This window comes from Mus musculus, chromosome 1, assembly GCF_000001635.26.
Source record: "Mus musculus strain C57BL/6J chromosome 1, GRCm38.p6 C57BL/6J".
NCBI lineage: Eukaryota > Metazoa > Chordata > Mammalia > Rodentia > Muridae > Mus > Mus musculus.
Window position 1 is genome coordinate 7,128,887 of NC_000067.6, and position 19,859 is coordinate 7,148,745.

General features: G+C 39.6%; 1 protein-coding gene and 1 pseudogene across 4 annotated transcripts in view; one reads left to right on the plus strand and one right to left on the minus strand.

The window, feature by feature from the left end:
• Window positions 1–19,859, plus strand: part of Pcmtd1 (protein-L-isoaspartate (D-aspartate) O-methyltransferase domain containing 1) — an 86,552-nt gene that overhangs the window by 41,810 nt on the left and 24,883 nt on the right. For all 4 annotated transcript variants that reach the window (XR_373188.3, XM_006495535.3, XM_006495536.4 and 1 more), the window contains one exon: window positions 18,751–18,853. Coding sequence is in view for 1 of the 4 variants with exons in the window: in NM_183028.3 (NP_898849.1) it covers window positions 18,751–18,853 (103 nt within the window). In the remaining 3 variants the exon portion in view is untranslated. The remainder of the gene's footprint in view (window positions 1–18,750; window positions 18,854–19,859) is intronic.
• Gm26983 lies at window positions 7,309–7,925 on the minus strand (annotated as a pseudogene).

Genomic DNA, 19,859 nt, shown 5'->3' on the forward strand with positions numbered 1-19,859 from the left:
GAGCACATTACCAGTAAAAAACCAAATGAAGCAGCTACACTAGACCAATCAGAGGATATTAATTTTTTCTAGCTATAATTATAAAATAAAAAGCACTTTGTCATTAGCTAAATGCAATAATCACGAATGCAGAGAATTTTCTTAGCACAAAACCATCTATCAGCTATTTCACCCCAAAACCATGAGGCAGTATCCCTTTTTTTAAAAAAACTTTTTTCCAGCAGGGGCCCTCCTGCTGTGCCTGTTCCTCATGTGGCCACTCTCTTGTTAAACCTGCAGATAAAGTTTTAGCCACCTTTATTTTCTAACATGAAAACACGGAACATTCAATCATTCAGACGACTAGACACGAACATACATGAATTGAACACGTGGATAGACCGGTGCACCAGACATTAGATAAGACCTTAGACAAAAACAGAAAGAGGGTAGAAAACTTCTGCTGAAAGGGCCAGAGAGAAAAAGGCAGGGCATCTCCTAAAATTTCTCTCTGCTTCTGGGACATTTTCCTCCTGCCTGATGCAGTTTCCGACTGCGGCCAATCTGCCTAATTATTAAATCCCTTTTATTAAATCTTTTTATTGCTCTCACCTAAAAAAGCAGCTTCTGGAAGCTGCGGCCGCCTGCCTGCCTGTTGAGTTCCTAGTTCCCACTAACTCACTGCTGAACTTAAGTGAATCCAGCGCGGGTTTAGCGCTGTTCCAGCTTATCCCATACCACACCTTTTGCCTGATGCTTCTCCAGTATGAAATTTTCTTTAATTCTTTTCTTCTTCCATGGAGCTCCAAACTAGCAGTGCTTCTTCCATATGTCCTCTGCCTTTCCCAGGTCCCGTGTTGGTTCACAAAATTGTTGGGGCCGGCCTGCGGCTCTCATGTCCAGGTTCAATCCTGGATGGCATTTTGGAACTGGAAGAGAATAGGGAATCTAGGCAGGTAGAGAAATAATGGAACCAAGACAAGCTAGTCTGCTCATAGTTTAAATTTTTAATGGGGGACACACTTTATAAAGGAGAGGGGAAAGTCCATTCCTGCCAAATCATCCTTGGAGCCCAGCTGCAGGTGACCATGCGTAGTCTCAGGAATAGTTAGGCCGACTCCCAGCAGGTAGCAGCAGCAGCAGTGGCAGAACAATAGAGTGATCCAGGGAGGCAGCTCCACCCTAGCTGATCTCCTTAGTGGTAAGCAAAGTCAAGGTCTGGCTCAGCCTGCTTCAGGCTTGTGGGAGGCTACACTATTCCTGCACAAACATCATGACCAAGAAGCAAGTTGGGAAGGAAAGGGTTTATTCAGCTTACACTTCCCACACTGCTGTTCATCACCAAGGGAAGTCAGGACTGGAACTCAAACAGGTCAGAAAGCAAGAGCTGATGCAGAGGCCATGGAGGGATGTTCTTTACTGATTTGTTTCCACTGGCTTGCTCAGCTTGCTTTCTTATAGAACCCAAAACTACCAGCCCAGAGATGGTCCCACCCACAAGGGGCCCTTCCCGCCTTGATCATGTAGAGGCATTTCCCCAACTGAAGCTCCTTTCTCTGTGATAACTCCAGCCTGTGTCAAGTTGACACAAAACTAGCCAGTACATTCTACTTTTTGCAAAGTTCTTTGTCTGTATCTCCCTTGATAACATCCAACAAAGGCCTAAGTCCTCCTGTGCTGAGCTTTTGGTGAGGTCTTAGCCAATAAACATCTTTTAGAAGCATTTGAAAATAATTTGAAATAAGCAAATCATCTTTCCTTTCTTGAATTTTCTGTACCACAATTTTTCTATGATATAACTGAGGGCCTAAGTAATGAAAAAGATATTGCGTCTGAATCTTTTCTGGAGCAACAACTATTCCCTATATAATAAACAATGCACATGGAAAGATTCAAAGTCATGTATTAAAGCAGAGACCTTTTTTTTTTTTTTTTTTTTTTTTACATAATGTAAGGCTAGTAGGCATTCCTAGAGGCAAAACCTTTCAATGATTATAAACTCACTAGAAGCAAACCCTTTACAATTATCAGGATGCAAAAGGAAAAACATCTTTCCAAATTCATAATAATTCTATATGGAGTAGGCAGGTCAGATTGTAATGCCTCTAGAAGTACCACAGCTGCATTGGCCTTTCATAAATGCTGACTTTGAACCTGGATAGGTCTGTAATAATGGTGTTTTGGCTTAAAAATAATTCCCTGGGTGCAAGGAGAGATGAGGCCCCAAAAACTTCCCTAGGCAGGGTTTGCAAAACAATAGAAATGCCACATAAGCCTTGCTGAGGCTGCTCTGAGCTTTGCATTAACTCAAATGTAAATATTTCTTAATATGATCATACATACTGCCTGAGTCCTGGCTCAAAGATTATCCCTCCTGCAGTGAGGACAGATTCCAGAAGAGCAATTCTACTCTCTGTCTTTGCCTCTTATCTTTGGACAGTCTTTCCTAAAATGATTTATACTTAAACATTCCTTAGAACCTTGGTGCTGTGACAGCATTGTTTGTACTGTAGTTCCCTGCAAGTCAGCAACCAATAGCCAATTTCTGCACAAAGATGAACGAATATATCCAGTTTAGTCTGTCTTTTCTTTGTATGGCTGGATGGCAGCAGAGAGCTGCATTAGCGTTCTCATAAGACAATTGTGTAAAAAGAAAAAAGGAACCCCTGCTCGAAAACCTCCAAAAATTCTACTACCCGTTTTTAGTAGTGTATCCACAAAATCCTGAAAAAGTTCATCAGGAGCTGGTTTGTTAACAAATACTTTCTCACTGAGATCTCCTTTCCAATCTTGGGGGTTAGATTTTCCTTCTACCACTGTATCCAATTAAGCTCGTGTAAAAGGGGCAGCAGCCCCATACTGGCCACATCTGTTTTTAACTTTTATTTATTCTAGCCATCATCCTAATTACAAAATATGGGTGAGTCAAAAATCCTAAACTTGCGATCAAACTGCAAATGCAGCCAATGGGAAGGAACAATGGCAATTTTAACCATAATCTTTAAGTTTCTTTTGCAGTATTAAAGCATATCCATAACGTTTAGAAAGCACAACCCAATTTTAAACAATCCATTCTCTTTAGAATCAATACTAGAAGCTTCACTTTCATGTTACGACATTACGATGTTTGGCTGCCAATTCTTATATGTGAATGCATGACAATGCAACTTTTAATGCTTCATAAAAGAGACATTGTTTTAAATCTTATCCCTTATAATTACATAAAATATTATCCCAATTTAGAAGTATCTCTCGAGGCCTGGTTTCCTGGGCTGGTTCATGCTATGTGTTGTTTAAAATGACTCCAACCCTGAGTTATCAGTTTTAAGCTAACTTTCTTATTACCAACGTTATACCCTTTTAATCATTCCCAGTAACTTATCAGCCAAGTATAAAAATGCTTGGTCTATGACCAAGACATGCAGAGCATATTTATATCTTTAGAAACCAAATGAAGCAGCTACATGGATCTTATAAATTTAGACCAAACAAAGAATTTTTACTTTTTTCTAGCTACAATTTCAAGAGAAAAAGCACTTTGTTACTTGCTGAACCCACTAATCATAATTGCAGATTTTTCTAGGAAAAAACAATTATCAGCTTATTGCCTTAGAACTTGAGAAGCTGCTGACCCCTCTTAAAAGCAGCTTTTCAGCAGGGCCCCTCCTGCTGTGCTCGACTCCTGGCTAAGGGTGCGGGCAACTTAAATCAGCCTCTGTTGTTGCAACTGAGACTGAGTCAAGAGATAGATAGCCAGGAAAGTTTTAACCATTTCTTCTTCTCAACATAAAACATAGAATAGTCATTCAGACAACGAAACAAAAACAGACATAAATTGACACAAGGATAGATTGGTGCACCAAACACAGACAATGGAGAGAGGGTAGAGAACTTGATGTAACCAGAACTAAGGATGTCTCCTGACTTCCTTCTGTCCCTGGAGAGCTCTGAAATTTATTTTCCCTCCCCCTCTCCCTCTCACTCTCTCTCATGTCATTTGTATATCTAGCATCTCCCCCCCCTCCTTTTTTTTTCAGTTATTTACTCCTATTTTATTTTATGCCCTACTCCTCTCACCTGATGCAGTTCTTGACTGAGGACAAATGCCTGTTTAGAATTTTCCAGTCCTATTTTCCAATGTCAGCCCCTAGCTAATATCAGTGTTGGGCCGATGCTGAATCAGTCTAGCCTATATCCTTTTTGCACCTTCTCAATCAACAGCCTTCAAAAGATGAAATTTGTAGCACTAACATTAATGCTCTATGTTGCTTACCGTGTAGTATACCATTTTCCTTTTTTGTGGTGCCCCACCAAGACAGTGTCCCTCAGTCATTCTTTCCGGTTTTCAGGCCCCTCCTGCAGCTGTCACCTGTTGCTGCCAGTGGCCTCAGGTTACTGGGTTCTGAAGGGAAAGCTGGGGCTGTATGGGATGGACTGCAAGAGAAATAAAGAGCTAAGACAAAGCTCTCTGATCAAGGCCCAATGTTTACTTTTGAGTCTGAACTTATAAAGGGGTGGGGGGAACCCATCCCCCACTTGTGCTAGGATCTCGCTGCTTTGTCAGGATCTCATCGGGAAGACAGGTTCAGCCTCTCAACGTGTAGTGGCATCTTGGAGGAAGCAGCAGGTGTGGCTGGACAATAGACCTTACCTAAGTTGGAAGACTCCACCCTAGCTGGCTGTGGCGAACACAAGGTCTGAATCAGCCCACTCAAGGCTGGGGGGAAGGTCACAACACCTTATGATATAATTATTATACCTTGTGTGACCACAAATCATAAACAGTAATCAGGTTGTAATAACATCTAACATGATATTACTATTGCTCATACAGCTGCAGGGGAATATCCTCTTTATAAGATGGCAGCTTAGCTTTGTGGAATCTTGCCTTGAGTTGCCAGTCCTTTAATTCCATTTAATATCTTCAATCTGGTTATCTCTTTGGACACAGGATTTAGTTCTATTTTACTTCCTGGTGTCCCTTTAATTCTTGAATCATACATTTTGAATTTTTCCTTTGTCAGCTTTGTACATTTGATCAAAAACCCTCTTTAAGAGTGAACTGCACGATATTCTATGCTAGGCTGTTTTGAGATTTCCTTTGTCAATGCATTCAATATAAATCTTTTTACCTTGGCTTTAGGCAGACTCTTTGGACAAGGGCAAAAATGTAGCCATATTCTTCACCTCAATATCATAAGAATTATCTCTAGGCAACATACGAAAACTATTATTCTGTGAACCCTCTTGTACCAGGCACCCATACTTCAAATTATCCTCAGCACCACTGTCATCCATAATTTTATTAGGATGGGCCCATTAAGCCCCACTTGGAGCATTCCATTGCTTTCTTTATCCAATATCCCAAATCCACACTCCTCCAAACAAAAACATGGTCAGGTTTATCACAGCAATACCTAAGTACCTGGTACCAACTCTGTCTTAGGGTTTCCATTTCTATAAAAAGACACTCTGACAAAGGCAACTTTTATAAAGGCAAACATTTAATTAGGGCTGTGACACACTTCCTCCAACACAGCCACCCCTACTCCAAAGCCATACCTCCTAATAGGTGGCACTTCCTTTGTGCCAAACATTCAAACACATGAGGGCCATACCTGTTCAAACCACTACAGTTATTACTTTTTATTAGAACTCTAGTTATTTTTAGATATAAGAAGACAGAAAGAACATCTATGAAGCAGTGGTCAAAACTAAGTTTTAATCTATTTTGTTTAAAGATTTACTTATTTTATATATGTGTATGTCGCTGTCTTCAGACACATGGTTGTGAGCCACCCTGAGGTTGCTGGGAATTGAACTCAGAACCTCTGGAAGAGCAGTCAGTGTTCTTAACTGCTGAGCCATCTCTCCAACCCAGTTTTAATCTATTAAGCTGCCCTAGAAGCCTTATTCTCACACTATACCACCTTATATTGATTTGTATTCCATGTGTTAAATCAGAGCGAGGGCAAGTGAACAAGTCACTGGGACCTGAAGGACTGCCTACAGAAAGCTTGTAATTCTCTGAGTTTGTGAGTCAGGTGTGGTTCTTGCCTATGCAATGACCACATTTACAGAAGCCTTTTCCTCAGCATGTGCTTGCTACAGTCTTGTTACAGGGATTCAGGCAGAAGCTGGGAGAGTAGGGCATCTCTGGCTTGGTAATATGCAGTTAAGAAATAAGATGCCACTTGGGGGTTTCTTTTCTCTTCTCTTCTCTTCTCTTCTCTTCTTTTCTTTTCTTTTCTTTTCTTCCTTCCTTTCTTCCTTTCTTTTCTGTGTAGATCTGTTCCCCATTTTTTTTTCATTTTTTATTAGATTTTTTAATTTACATTTCTAATGTTACCCTCTTTCCTAGCTTCCCCTCTGAAAATCCCCTATCCCCTCCCCCAACCCTGCTTCCCAACCACCCATTCCCATTCCTGGTCCTGTCATTCCCCTATACTGGGGCATAGAAACTTTACAGGACCTAGGGCCTTTCCTCCCATTGATGACCGACTAGGCCATCCTCTGCTACATATACAGCTAGAGCCACAAGTTCCACCATGTGTTTTCTTTGATTGGTGGTTTAGTTCCAAGGAGCTCTGGGGGGGGGGGGGGTACTGGTTAGTTCATATTGATGTTCCTTCTATGGCTTCAGACCCCTTCATCTCCTTGGTTACTTACTTTCTGTAGCCTACATTGGGGACTCATGGAAGGAGTTACAGAGACAAAGTTCAGAGCAGAAGCTGAAGGAATGACCATCTAGCGACTGCCCCACTTGGGGATCCATCCTATAAACAACCACCAAACCCAGATACTATGGCAGATGCCAACAAGAGCTTGCTAACAGGAGCCTGATAGCTGTCTCCTAAGGGGCTCTGCCAGGGCCTGGCTAATACAGAAGTGGATGCTCACAATCATCCATTGGACGGAGCACAAGGTCCCCAATGAAGGAATGGGGGTTCTTGTCTCATTCAGAAATGAGTATAGAGGATAGGCGAGAATTAGAGCATTCTTGTTCAGAGAGGGGCAGTTAAGAGTTTTCTTCGGAAAGTTAAGGTATACTTGAAGCAGTTATCCATAAATTTAATTTTGCTCCACACTTGAAGAGTTAGGTTGCTTCAAGTCCTAATATGTTGCATTAGAACATCACCTTTGGTTTTAAAGTCAAAATAAATTATGTTCTGCTCACCTAACTGTCTTCCCAGAGCTCAGGATTTTTACAAAGGACTCTCAGCACTGTCTTTGTTCCTGTGTAGAGAGAAGTTGAAGAGAAGAAAAAATAAGCTTCCCAAATCTTTTTTTTTTCACAGTCCACGAAGGCTTTTTATTTATGATTTACATTTAAAAAAAGAATCCCAGGATTTTCCCTCCTGTATGTTTTCATCTTGCCTCTTCATGGTCCATGATGCCAGCCAAGGTTGTCAGCACGATGAAGCCAAACTGCAGTGATAGGAGCAGGTTGTTCTGCCATTTCTCTAGGTCTTTGAGTTGAATATCAAATCTGGGGCTTATAATTCCACACTTGTTCAACCTTCCTGTGAGGTTCACAACAATCTTCCCAGCTCTGTGATCATCAATGATCTAGAATTCACCAATGTGCCCATGCTTCATCATCACGGTTAAGAACTGAACGATGACTTTAGAACACGCCTGATGAGGACCTGGCGTTTGCCTCTCTTCTCAGCATTGTTGATGCTCTTGAGAGCATCCGCCAGAACAGTCATTCACACCATGGTGGTGGTGAGGGAAGATGCCAGAAAGAGTGAGCTGGGCAAACACACAGAATTATGGGGCCCAAATCTTTTACCTTATAGTAATGAACTAAATACCAAACCATTACCGTTACTTCATTCTTACAGCTGCTGATTCAGGTGAAGGTGGTTCCTCATTAATACCGTTTCTTTTTGGCTTGGGGATTTATTCCTATTTTCCAAATAGAACCTGTAATATAGAAACTATAGTTCTAGTAAGAGCAGTAATACATACATATAGTTATCCAACTTAAATACTTTATTTTCCTAGCCTCTTGACTAATTCTTTCATTATCAGAAGTGACTAAGGAGAGTCCCATAATCATTCCAGTGCTGAGAACACTGCCACTGTGGTGGTTTCTACAGCGTGCACTCTTAAAGGTGGAGCAGGCCACAAGCAGGGGACTCATTGGCAGCTTGTCCTGAGGGGCTGCTGGTTAGTTATAGTGTGCACTACCATCCTGTTTGGTCTGCATGCCTTGTTGCAGGATGGTAAATGATCCTTATTTAGAGTGCTTACATTTCCTTTGCCCTCAGAAAATGTTCACGTATTTCCCCGCGTGCTTTCTCTCATTTCCTCTTGTTTTAATCAGGAATGGCTTATGTACTGGAGATCTTACTGTTTTCCTCTTTATTTTTATTCTGTATGTGTGAGTATTTTGCTTGTGTGAATGTCGGTGAAACTTGCGTGTGCCTGGTCCTTTTGAGGCCAGAAGGATCCCATTGAACTGGAATTACAAAGGGTTGTGAGTAGCCATGCGCGGACTGGGAAGTGAGTTTGAAGAACAGCCAGTGCTCTTATAGAGGCTCTCTCTCCAGCCTCAAGTTTACCCATTTTTAAGTCTTTAACTCAGTGAGTTTTTCAATGGTAACATGGTGTAAACTGCCACAGTCTAGTCTTTAAAAACCTCTATTAGGCAATATTCAGTAGTTGTATGTTATTGTTACTGTTTTTGTTTATTTATGGTTTTATAAGCATTTATTAGCATAGAATTTTATGTTTCTTCAGACTCTGTAAGGACTTCTTTAGAATGGTCTTGCCCCAACTCTTTGTTCCTGGTGAGATCAAACATTCTGCAGACGTCATGTTTCATGCTAAGGAGAAATTCTGTTTTTTTACATTAAACATTGGTTTGAGTCTTGATCCTCTATCCTGTGTTTTAAAGAAAGATTTCCGTCTTTTTAGTAATTATGGAGAGTATTCTTGAAAAGTAACTTGGTTATGGTTGTGAGCAAATCTCTCTTGAGAATGGTTTCTCTTATTATCACAGTTAAGCTGGCAAAGCGCCATGTTGTGTACACTGTGCTGCTTAGTCCTGTATAGTCATCTGTGTGTCTTTTTTTTTTTTTTCTATCCCAATGGCCTGGACTGCATTATTAGCATGTTTTTTTTAATTTATTTTAAAAATCAGTTTACAAAATATCAGGCTCCTTTGTGACATTTTCCTACCTACTTTCTTCCTCCTGATTGATTTTTGCCCAAGCTCCTCCTGCCTTTTTTTTTCCTCAATGTGCCCTTTAATATCACATGTTCTCTTTTCTTCTTGGCTGCCTTCTTAAAATTCTTTTCCCTGTACCATGGACTGCTTTCCTGCTTTGGCAGCTTTTATTCTCCCATTCAGTTGCTCAGAGTGTAGAGATTAAAATCTAAGAGCTACCCTATGTGAGAAAGCACAGTGTTTCTTTCTGATTCTGAACTACCTGGCTGTTTTTGGTATTAGTATCTTTCCAACCTGGATCATCTGTGTAGCAAATGGTCCTCTTTGCTTTTTGTCAAATTTAGTTGTAAGGCTCATGAGAGCAGTGCTTTTATGACCTGACCCCGCCCCCCATGAGTGCGGGCCTTTGGTGACACTCTGTGAGTGTAGTAGTGACTTTGTAGCCCCATGAGTGCACTGTTTTTGTTACCTACTGTGAGTGCAGTGCTATTATGATATCTCATGAGTGTAGAGCTTTTGTAGTTCCTATGAGTGCAGCACTTTAGTGACTTCTCCATGAGTGCGCTGCTTTTGTGACCCCATTTGAACAGTGCTTTTGGTGTCATTTGCAGATCTGGTGCAGAGGAGCAGAGATGTTGAGTCACTTGTGTATGTTCCAGCAGAAGTGTAAGAACTCTCTCCTCTTGCTTGTGCTGAGCAAGAAACTGCATTGCACGGAGGCCTGTGAGTGGAGCTCGAATCATAAATATGACAACAGTCCCTGGTGCTATCATAGCCAAGGCATATTCTGAGCTCATTTTAGCTTGTAAAGTTAAGTACGTTCTACCAGGATGATTTTAGTTTGTAAAATTAGATCCTCTCCCTCTCCCTCTCCCTCTCCCTCTCCCTCTCCCTCTCCCTCTCCCTCTCCCTCTCCCTCTCCCTCTCCCTCTCCATCTCTTTGTATCTTTGTTTCTGTATTTCATGCATGTACACACACACACACACACACACACACACACACACACACACAGAGGACTCTGCAGAACATCATTACTAGAAAAATAGGTTACTTTCAGAAAATTACTGGTTTTTTGCATCTGTTCCCCTGTTCATGTGAGAGAATTCATGGACAGCTCTTGTAATTGTAATATAAAGCCCACAGTTGTACAACTGTTTCTTTGTGGTGCAGTCATATTTAGGTTGTGTTGAATGTTGAGCTGAATGCATCGACTCATGGCAGCAGTTAATTGTAATTCACAGCCATGCTTGGTTTGCGGGGATGGTTTTGTTTTTTCTGGAACTGGTCCTCACATTCTGTTTTGAGTCTGCCTTCTGACAGAGTCAGCCCATTCCAGTCTAGGAAGAGAGGGAGTGTGTGTGTGCGCGTATGAGCATAAGAGTAATGCAATCTTATTGATCATACTCGCCCCCTCACTACCCTCTCTTCTGCTCTTGCTGAGCCCTTCTTTTCATGACTCTTCCCCTCTCTATCTTTGTTTCAGGCAAAGTTAAGTTATGTGAACACAGTAGGGATTCCTTACTGGTGCATGGGCAACTTACCAGTATCTGTACTACTGAACAAGTCAATACCCCTCCCCTGCTAATAGCTCATCAGGGAGGGTTAGGGCCTCAGGAGCACATCTCTTTCCTGCCTCAAAAGGATAATGTTGAAGGAAACAGTCATACATAGTTCCTGCTCAGGCATTTACAGCTGCTGCGTGTATCCTGAAGTCAGTGCTTCGTAGCATTACTCCCCTTTCCTTGGGTATCTAATTTCCAGATCTCCTTCTATTGTCTTTTTGTAAATGACTTGTTCACTTAAATAACTGCAACAACAACAAACCTTTGTCTTTAGCCTATATTGAAGAATGGATCTCTCTTTTGTTTTGGTTTCAGTTTCATCGAATGTTACAGAATCCATGAATTTCCAGAACCTCAGGGTTAACTGACCCATGTCTAGACACGGAATTCGGAGAGTACTCACAGTCTTTATCCTTACAAATGTGGTCACATACTATTTCTTCAGGATACATAGGAAATTACCCTGTCCTTATCTCAATCCTTCCCTCAATTCTTTTCCATACAATACAAAAATTTCACTATATTCTCTTCGTCCCATGTTCCCTTTCTTGGTGAAAGTCCAGTTTCCTTCTGAACTATGCAAGGTAAAGACTTGAATACCAGCCTTTTTAGTCTCCTGCTGTGGAGAAGGCAACAGACTCATTTCCAGAGTTCAAATCCTCAACATATCAGAAGGCATGCTTTGAAACAGCTTTCCTTTTTCTTCTTGCATTTAATCCAACGACCATCCCACTTCCACTGTAATGTAAAACCCTGAGGATACCTGATTCTTTAAAAATAATATTTATGTGATCTAATAGGGAGAAAGTAGGCCTGAAACAAGAAGAAAGGTTGTCTTACAGATAGAAAGTAAGTATGTAATCAGTCTGAAGATTTTTCTATTAAATTTGTTTTTAATCTAGTATATTTATTTGTAAGATTTACTAATTGCCTGATAGTAGCTTTGATATAAATTTGCAATTTCTTTCCTTTATTATGCTTCTATGAAGTATTTGCATTAGACCCTATATCAGCTGCTGAAAATACCTAATAGAGAATAATAGCACTTCTCCTATTAGTACTTCTTCATTCTGCTCAATAAATTCACATTTCAGCATGAGTTAGTCATTTCTGGACCTGGATGCCTGCAGTAAAATTGAGGTAGGTAGGCATTGTAGTAATCTCAGTACAGAACAAGAGGCTTGAAGTTCAAGGCTAGCTGAGCCACAAAGTAAGGCCCTAATTCAGAAGAAGTGGGAAAAAGCCAATGAAAATGAATTTGGGGGAAATTAATTTTGTTGGATCAAGATCTGTAGCTATGTAAATTTTTGTGAAAGCCAGAGAATCATGACTTTAAGAAAATCCTTAATTACATAACAAATTCAAGAGTTTAAAGCTAGCCTGAACTACAATGAGACCGTCTCAAGCCAATAACAGAAACTCATGAGGAATTATCTCAAGAACCCAAATAAGAAGTGAAAATGAAGTAAAAAGAAACTAGTAGTTATCTACATAGATTTAGAAGGGTCAGGTGCCTTGCAAGGTGTTACTGGCAAAATCTAGGATTTTTTTTTTTTTATGAGACTTTGCCAAACCTAGAAGAGAGAGAAATTTCTCATTTTCAGAATAAACTATTACATAGCGATTCTTAGGAAAAGTTGGACAGTAGTTGCCTTTAATCAGTGTTAGATAGAATGTGAGAACTCTGGGAATCACACACACCTCCATGTTTGGTTTTATTGGCAGGGATATAGCCCATGTAGGTTAGGCTGACTTTGAGCTTACAGGTGTAGCCCAAAGTGATCTTGAACTCCTGTTCCTCCTGCTTGCACCTCCCAGGTGCTGGGATTAAATACATTTGTCACTAAACCTGGCTCTTTATGCTTTGACATACTATCTATAATTCATTTTTTTTTACCTGTCACAGTCTACAAGTTTACTTATACTTCCTAAAGTCTTATCTTATATAATTATAGTTACTAGTAATGAATATAATTTGTTAAAAAGTATTTTAATATATATAGTTTAATGTCATTGACTTTATATTGGTATCATAAAAACCAAATAACCAGTTCATGTACTCCCCCTTGTGGTAAATATTAGGGTTAGGCAAATGATTTCTTATATTAATATTTGTTAACTGTTGGTAATACTTTACAAATGAAAACAGGGATTTGAATGGTCCAAAACAGTAACAATCACTCAGACTACACTGGGCATGATGATACATGCCTATAATGCTGTCCTGAGACAAAAAGACTGCTGAGAAGTCAAGACTAACTCAAATGGCAGTCAGTACAGGTCAGGCAGAGTTACATAGACCCGTGTGTGTGTGTGTGTGTGTGTGTGTGTGTGTGTGTGTGTGTGTGTGCACATTAGATAATCAGATTGGACTTTGTATAAAAATTAGGAGGTATTTTTATGCATTAGAGGCCTAGTCGTGTGTTATTACTTTAGCCTGACTAGGCCATACCCCAGAGGGATTGCCTTTGACCTATCTGCAGTAGGACCCAGGCATGATAGCTTTAAACAGGTCCAGTTTGTCCTACTTAAGTTTCCAGGTTACCGATGTGCCATCGTGGCTGAGAACTACTTCTATAGGCTTTAGCGTTCTTCTGTCCCTAACCTGGTGTGTAAGTGGGAATGGGGGTGCATCATAATTCTGCTGCTCTCTTACTTGCCTTACACTTTAGAGCAAATGGAGTACTTTTAAGTAAGCAGTGGTCGATCCTTAGGATTCCTTTTAGAGTAAGAAATAACATGCAGGAAGTAGTCAGTCACTTAACCCTAGGTTGTCCCACAGGGAAGAACAAGCAGACAGTTCTGCCTTAATGTTCTTAAATAAAATTGTACATCTGATCACGTCCTCCCTTCAGTTTTTCCAGCTAAGTGTTAGTCCTTTTGTCTGGGTTGTGCTTTGTGAGTTAGCTCTAAAAAAATGTCCACAGCAGAGGGTGCTTCATTTGTGTAGTGGAAAGCTCTTGGGTTTCCTGGGTGGCTGCCCGATAGGTGTCTGTGTACCCACATTACATTGCCCCAACTGTGGGCATCAAAGTGACGCTGCTGTAAATAGAAAATAGTTATTGTATTTTGCCTAGTAATTATTGACCTTTACACGTACACTTTAATTATCGAGTAACTAATGAATATGTGAACTGAGTAGAGCTAGGAATAATTGTTAAAAGAAGATAGTCTTCAGTTTTATTATATTAGAATTTTGTTATTTTTGTTATTTATCATAACTGAGCTTAAGGCAGTCTTAAAGATAATTTCTAATATCTAGAATACCTACATATTTCATAGGAACTCTTATTTGTTTTATTTATTTATTTTTTCATTTGTTTATTTTTTTATTTCATGTATGTGAGTATACTGTCACTGTCTTCAGACCCACCAGAAGAAAGCACCAGATCCCATTACAGGTGGTTGTGAGCCACCATGTGGTTGCTAGGAATTGAACTCAAGACCTCTGGAAAGGCAGTCACTGCTCTTAACTGCTGAGCTGTCTCTCCAGCCCCCTCTTATTTATTTTATACACCGACCCTGTTCCTATTTTCTCTTTAAAAAGTTAACTGTTAAGTGTTGTATCACGTGTTAGTATTTTGTCTTTATAATTGTATATCTAAATGAAGCCCTTATTATTTCATAAAAATCTGCCTTGGTGTATGTGAATAATTAACATTGGATTGTATTGAATACAAAGTCACATTTACATTTCCTCTGGAGTAGTTTCTTTTTTTTTCATTACCAACTTGTACTGTTTTTTGATATATATGATAATATATCTTTAAAAATCTAAATGTTCATAGTTTTTGTTTTTGTTTTATTTTTCCTTTTTATCCTCTCTCTGGGTCCTCTAAAATAGCAGCACATGCTTTTACCTGCTGACTGCCTCTCCTGTCCATGAATTTTGCCTTTTATTAATATATTTTATCTTTTAAATTTACTTCAGTGTTAATGACTTCTTGATTAACTGCTAAAGATATACTTCTATATTGCTTTAAAATTAAACAATGCATTTCTTTTTTCCTGTGATAGGGTCTCATGCAACCCATGTTGGCCTTGACTAGACTATGTAGCTGAAGGTGACGTTGTTAAACCCATGTGTGGCTTTAACATTTTGTGTGGAGGTGTGGTGGGGGCAGGGCACATGCATGCAGGAGGACATCCTCACTTTCAGTCATCATCGTTGACCTTGTTTGAGGCGGGATTTCTCTGTTGTTCATTGCTGCATAGCCAGACTAGTTGGCGTGTGAGCTTTGGGGTTCTCACTCTGCCTTCAGTCTGTAGTTACACCAGTCCAGGAGCCTGGATTTACGTGGTTCTGAGGATTCAGAATTGGTTTTCTACACTTGCATGAGACTCACTATTCACCATCTTTGCAGCTCTAGTTTGTTAGGTTTTGATTGATGGGTTCTGCAAGCTTATGAGCAAAACACATTTTTACAGTGTATAATGCCGAGATGTATTTCCTACTGTAGACCTTCCAGTGTCTGTTTTCAGAAGCAAATGGTCTGCCTTCCTAGTTTCCTGTGTCTTATTTTCCTGTGGTGCTCTTTCTGAGTTTTAACTATCAGCCCTGTCCTGTATTAATGACAACTTGATGTGTTCTAGTTGAGAGCACATTCTGTTACTATAGTAGCATTGCTATTTCATTTCTATGTATTTTTTTTACCATTATTGTTTTTAAGTGTGTGTGTGTGTGTGTGTGTGTGTCTGCATTTGAGTGTGTGTATAAGTACGCAGGTGCCTGTGGGGCCAGAGGGGTCAGATCTCCTTGGAGCTTAAGTTATAGATGTTGGAGCTGGCTCAGCATGGGTGCTGGGAACTGAACCTGCAGGAGCAGCACATGCTCTTAGTTGCTGACAACCTCTCCTGTCCATAAACTCTGCCTTATGTTAATATATTTTTATCTTTTAAATGTTAATGACTTCTTGATCATTAAGTGACAAAGATAGGCTTCTTTGTTGCTTTAAAAGTAAACAGTTTCATTTTTAAACAAATATTTGTATAAGCTATGAATAGAGTATATTTATACTGTGTGTATATTTATAGTGTGTGTGAAAACAGTCCTTAATATGTTACTGAGGAAAAATGTAGTGTCAGGTTTGCTGTGGGGTTGGGGCTTCCAGCTTGACTTGTTGCTTCAGTCTGCTGAGTGCTGGGCTTACACCTGGACCACCGCCCTCTGCTCTGGAAATTATTAACTGTCTTGTATTAATAGGATATGAAAAACAAGTTAGGTGAGAAAACGTTAGGAGATTTCATTAAGATGGGTCTGGAGAGATGGCTAAGTAGTTAAGAACACTTGCTGCTCTCCCTGAGGAACCGTGCTTAATTCCTAGCATCTACGTGTTATCTCACCACTGTCTATAACTCTAGCTCCTTGGGATCACACAGACACACAAAGCAACAGTGCATATAAAAGAAAAATCAAATATAAATACAAACTTTCCCTTAAGAATGCTGAGAGTGGGAGAAATGGTCTTCCTCAGGAAAGAGCACACCAATTGGTTATCCAATACCAAACGGTCAGCACTAAAAACATACATACAAGTAACATTGTGTAAACTGAGAAGGTTGTTTTTATGCATTTAGGAATGTATATATATTACATATGCATATATATATTACATATGCATAGATAAATATATGGAGAAAGCCATGAGTTTGAAATTCAGGAGCATGGAAGGATTTGGAGGGATAGGAAGGGAAGGGGGAAATAATGTAATTATACCTAAAAAAATAAAATAAGTAATTAAAGACACTTTCTGAAATATCGACTTTATGTCTAAAAGTTGCTAACTTGCTTTCAGACAGTGATGGAAGCATCTTTAAGGAACGGCCTGTCTGTGTCCTCTTGACCTGCTCTTGTGTAGATTGGGCAGCGTGACATAGGAATGGGAACCTTTGCTTTCAGATTCCGAGCTTCTGCATTTGTTTTACCCGAAATATAGAATGCCAGCAATATTTTTGTTCATGTCTTTTTTTTTGTATAAAATGTTGGAAAAGCATTACTAAATTCTTAGTGGATAATGGAAGTACAAGTTTCTCTTAGATTTTATCTTAATGGAGCATAGAAGGTAGAAGCAAACTTAGATTAATTTGGTGGAACGTTTTTCTTACTGTATATTACTAAGCAATAGCAGTTTGATATTAACTTTTTAATTTTAACTTTAAGTGGTACTTGAAATAAAAGTAACTGGATGTGCCCTCCTATATCTGTAAAAAGACCAGGAGAACAAAGTCAAGACTACTTTAAAACAATTTCATCTACTGACAGCTGCAGATTTAAAGGTGCCATTTTCTGGCAGGTAGAGGAAGACGAGCCCACATTTTCTATTCACCAGCTTCAAGTATAGGTGACTGTCTACAGTGCAGCTTTAACTCGAACAAGCTTTAAACCAAATACTTTCATTATTATTTTGTTATACTTTATTACATATTTTTTATATTATTATTTTATTAAGAGGTTGAACAAATCTTTTACTGTCTAGAATATATGTCGGTCATATTTATTACCCCCTCACCTGTCTGACTTCCTTCCGAGCACTTTTAGGCTGAACTTCTCCCACATATATTAACTCCTTTGGAAACTAAAGTTTTAATCTAATTTTGGGAGGAGGGTTTGTTTTTTAAATGAATCTTCAATTTTCCGGTTTATAGTATTAGGAATATTAAGGAATGTTAAACCGAGGTTTCAGTTTTCAGATAAAAAGCTAACCAGTGTATCTGTAAGGAAACAGAAAGGAAGAGCTTGCATTGCCTCCCTTTGCTCACTTGTAAAAACAGTATTTCAGGTTAGTCGGACAGTGACTGCATAATGCAAATATCTAATAATTTTTTGTACTATTTGAATATCTAAATTTGCTCATTTGTAGTTGTTTTTATTTATTTTTTTTGTTTTTTGGTTTTTGTTTTTTTTTTTCGAGACAGGGTTTCTCTGTAGCCCTGGCTGTAATGGAACTCACTCTGTAGACCAGGCTGGCCTCGAACTCAGAAATTCGCCTGCCTCTGCCTCTGGAGTGCTGGGATTAAAGGCGTGTGCCACTACACCCGGCTGACTTTTTCTTAAAGTGGTTAATAAAGATAAGACTGATACTCAATGTATTGTGACAGACACTAGAGAACTCTTTCAGTTACAGATTCTGTAAGGGAAATTAGTGAACTCGGCAGGGTAGCACACATCTTTAATCCCAGCACTCCAGAGGCAGAAGCAGAAGACTCAGGGAAAGTTGGGGCTATATAGAGAAACTCTCTCTCCAAAACAAGAACAAGAAAACACAACCTTCATAGGAAGAAGCCATACAGATTACAGTAAAAGAATGTAGAGCACAAAACCTGTTGGGTTCCATTTTAGACGATGAAGAGAGCTTGATTGTCAACTGCAGTCATAAGCTCTCTCCCCCAGCCCTTTTCATGCGAGGTCTTTCAGCCATCATCTTGTGTAAAAAAAAGTATGGTGTGAAAAGCATGAAGTTGACTGGAACTCTTAACTGCACTTCTGAGAACCACGAGACTTTGAATAAAGTGAACCTGGTAAGGTAAAGACACCTCACTTGGGTATGGGCAATGCATATTTCCTCTTGCTATTCAGGAAGCTGGGGCAGGAAAACCACAAGTTAGCGACTAGCTTGGGCTACATGGTGATTTGAAGGCCAGTCTGAGTAAGCAAGTTAGTAAACAGAGGGCTGGAGGCGCAGAGGCTGACTAGGGCACAGTCTGGTTCTAATTTCAGAAGGACAAAGCAACAGCACTGCACCTTAAACTTGGGGCTATGTGATCATTTTGACCATAGCGACTTGCCCAAAATCCTGTCTTTGTATATGTGTAGGTTTTAGCTTTAATCCGTTTTTACATTTGTGCTCACTTCTTCCTTTTCATAGAAAATAGGTGCTGTAAACAGGTTTCCATTCCACTGTAAAATCCAGGTGGTAGCCGTTTGCATATTTCTTGCCCCTTTTTAATGCTGTTGATACATAATTGCACAGAAATTAGAGTTCTGGGGCATATCATTAGTATTTTTGTAAAAAATGCTTATATAATTACAGGTCCTTTTGGAATAAATCATGGGATTGAACTTCATTCAGATGTGGTGGAGTATGCCAAGGAAAAACTGGAGAGCTTCATCAAAAATAGTGATAGCTTTGATAAGTAAGTATTTATACCTGTAGTTTGGGTGTGAGACCAATTAATGAATATGTATAGTATGCCTATTCTTAAACAGTATCAGATCACTAATCCTGGCTAAGTGAATATAGTAGCGATCCCTGCTATACAGTAAGAAACACCATGTAATTTTTTATTAAATTATAGATAAATGTGTGATTACTGATCTTTTACTTATTAAATGTCAAACTTTTGGATAGAAAACAAGATGTTTGTGCTCACAGTACGTTTCTGTACCTGGTTTTGGCCTTTTGGTTGGTAGTTTAACAGTCTGTCTTCTGTTTGTCTATAATTTATATGCCAGCAGACAGAGGTCCTTCTTACTCCATAATAAATCTAGTAGAAATTACTGTATAAATACATTTGTATGTGTCATGTGGGGTTGTGTCTGGGAAATGTTTTATAGAATTGTTTACTTCTATCCAGGTTTCTTTTTTCCAAAATGTATTGCATAGGTGTTGATCCTTGACCCGCAGCAAAAGTGAAGATTTGGGCTATAATCACGTTGAAATTCTGCCTTGACAGTTTTGTGGAACAAGGGCTCTTTTGGTTGAATTTGAAATAACTCCTATGACTTGAAATAGCCTGCTGTATGTAGGGCTGTAGTGTAACTATTTCTGTAGAGCGCATGGTAGTTCCAATAGACAAAGCCTTTAAAGGGGCCAGAAGCATAGGCATACCACACAGTTACCATACAACAAGGTTTCAGTGTAGAACCTGACCCAGGCTCCAGGCGCGGCTTCTTAGCAGGGGCCTCTCACTTATCCCTAGCTCTGGCTCCAAATGCCAGGGGGAAAAACTGTAGGGGATCTGGGCCACTACCCAAGGTTTCATCTCAAGAGCACAAACATAGAGGAGAGTTCCAGAATGTATTTGAGTATCTTCCTTTTCTGCTTTTTTGCTCTCTTCCTTCTCCAGATGCCCTTGCATTTTTGTTGTCTTCTCTTTTGTGAGTTCGTATCTATCCTAGTGTGAAAAACGCTTGGACTGG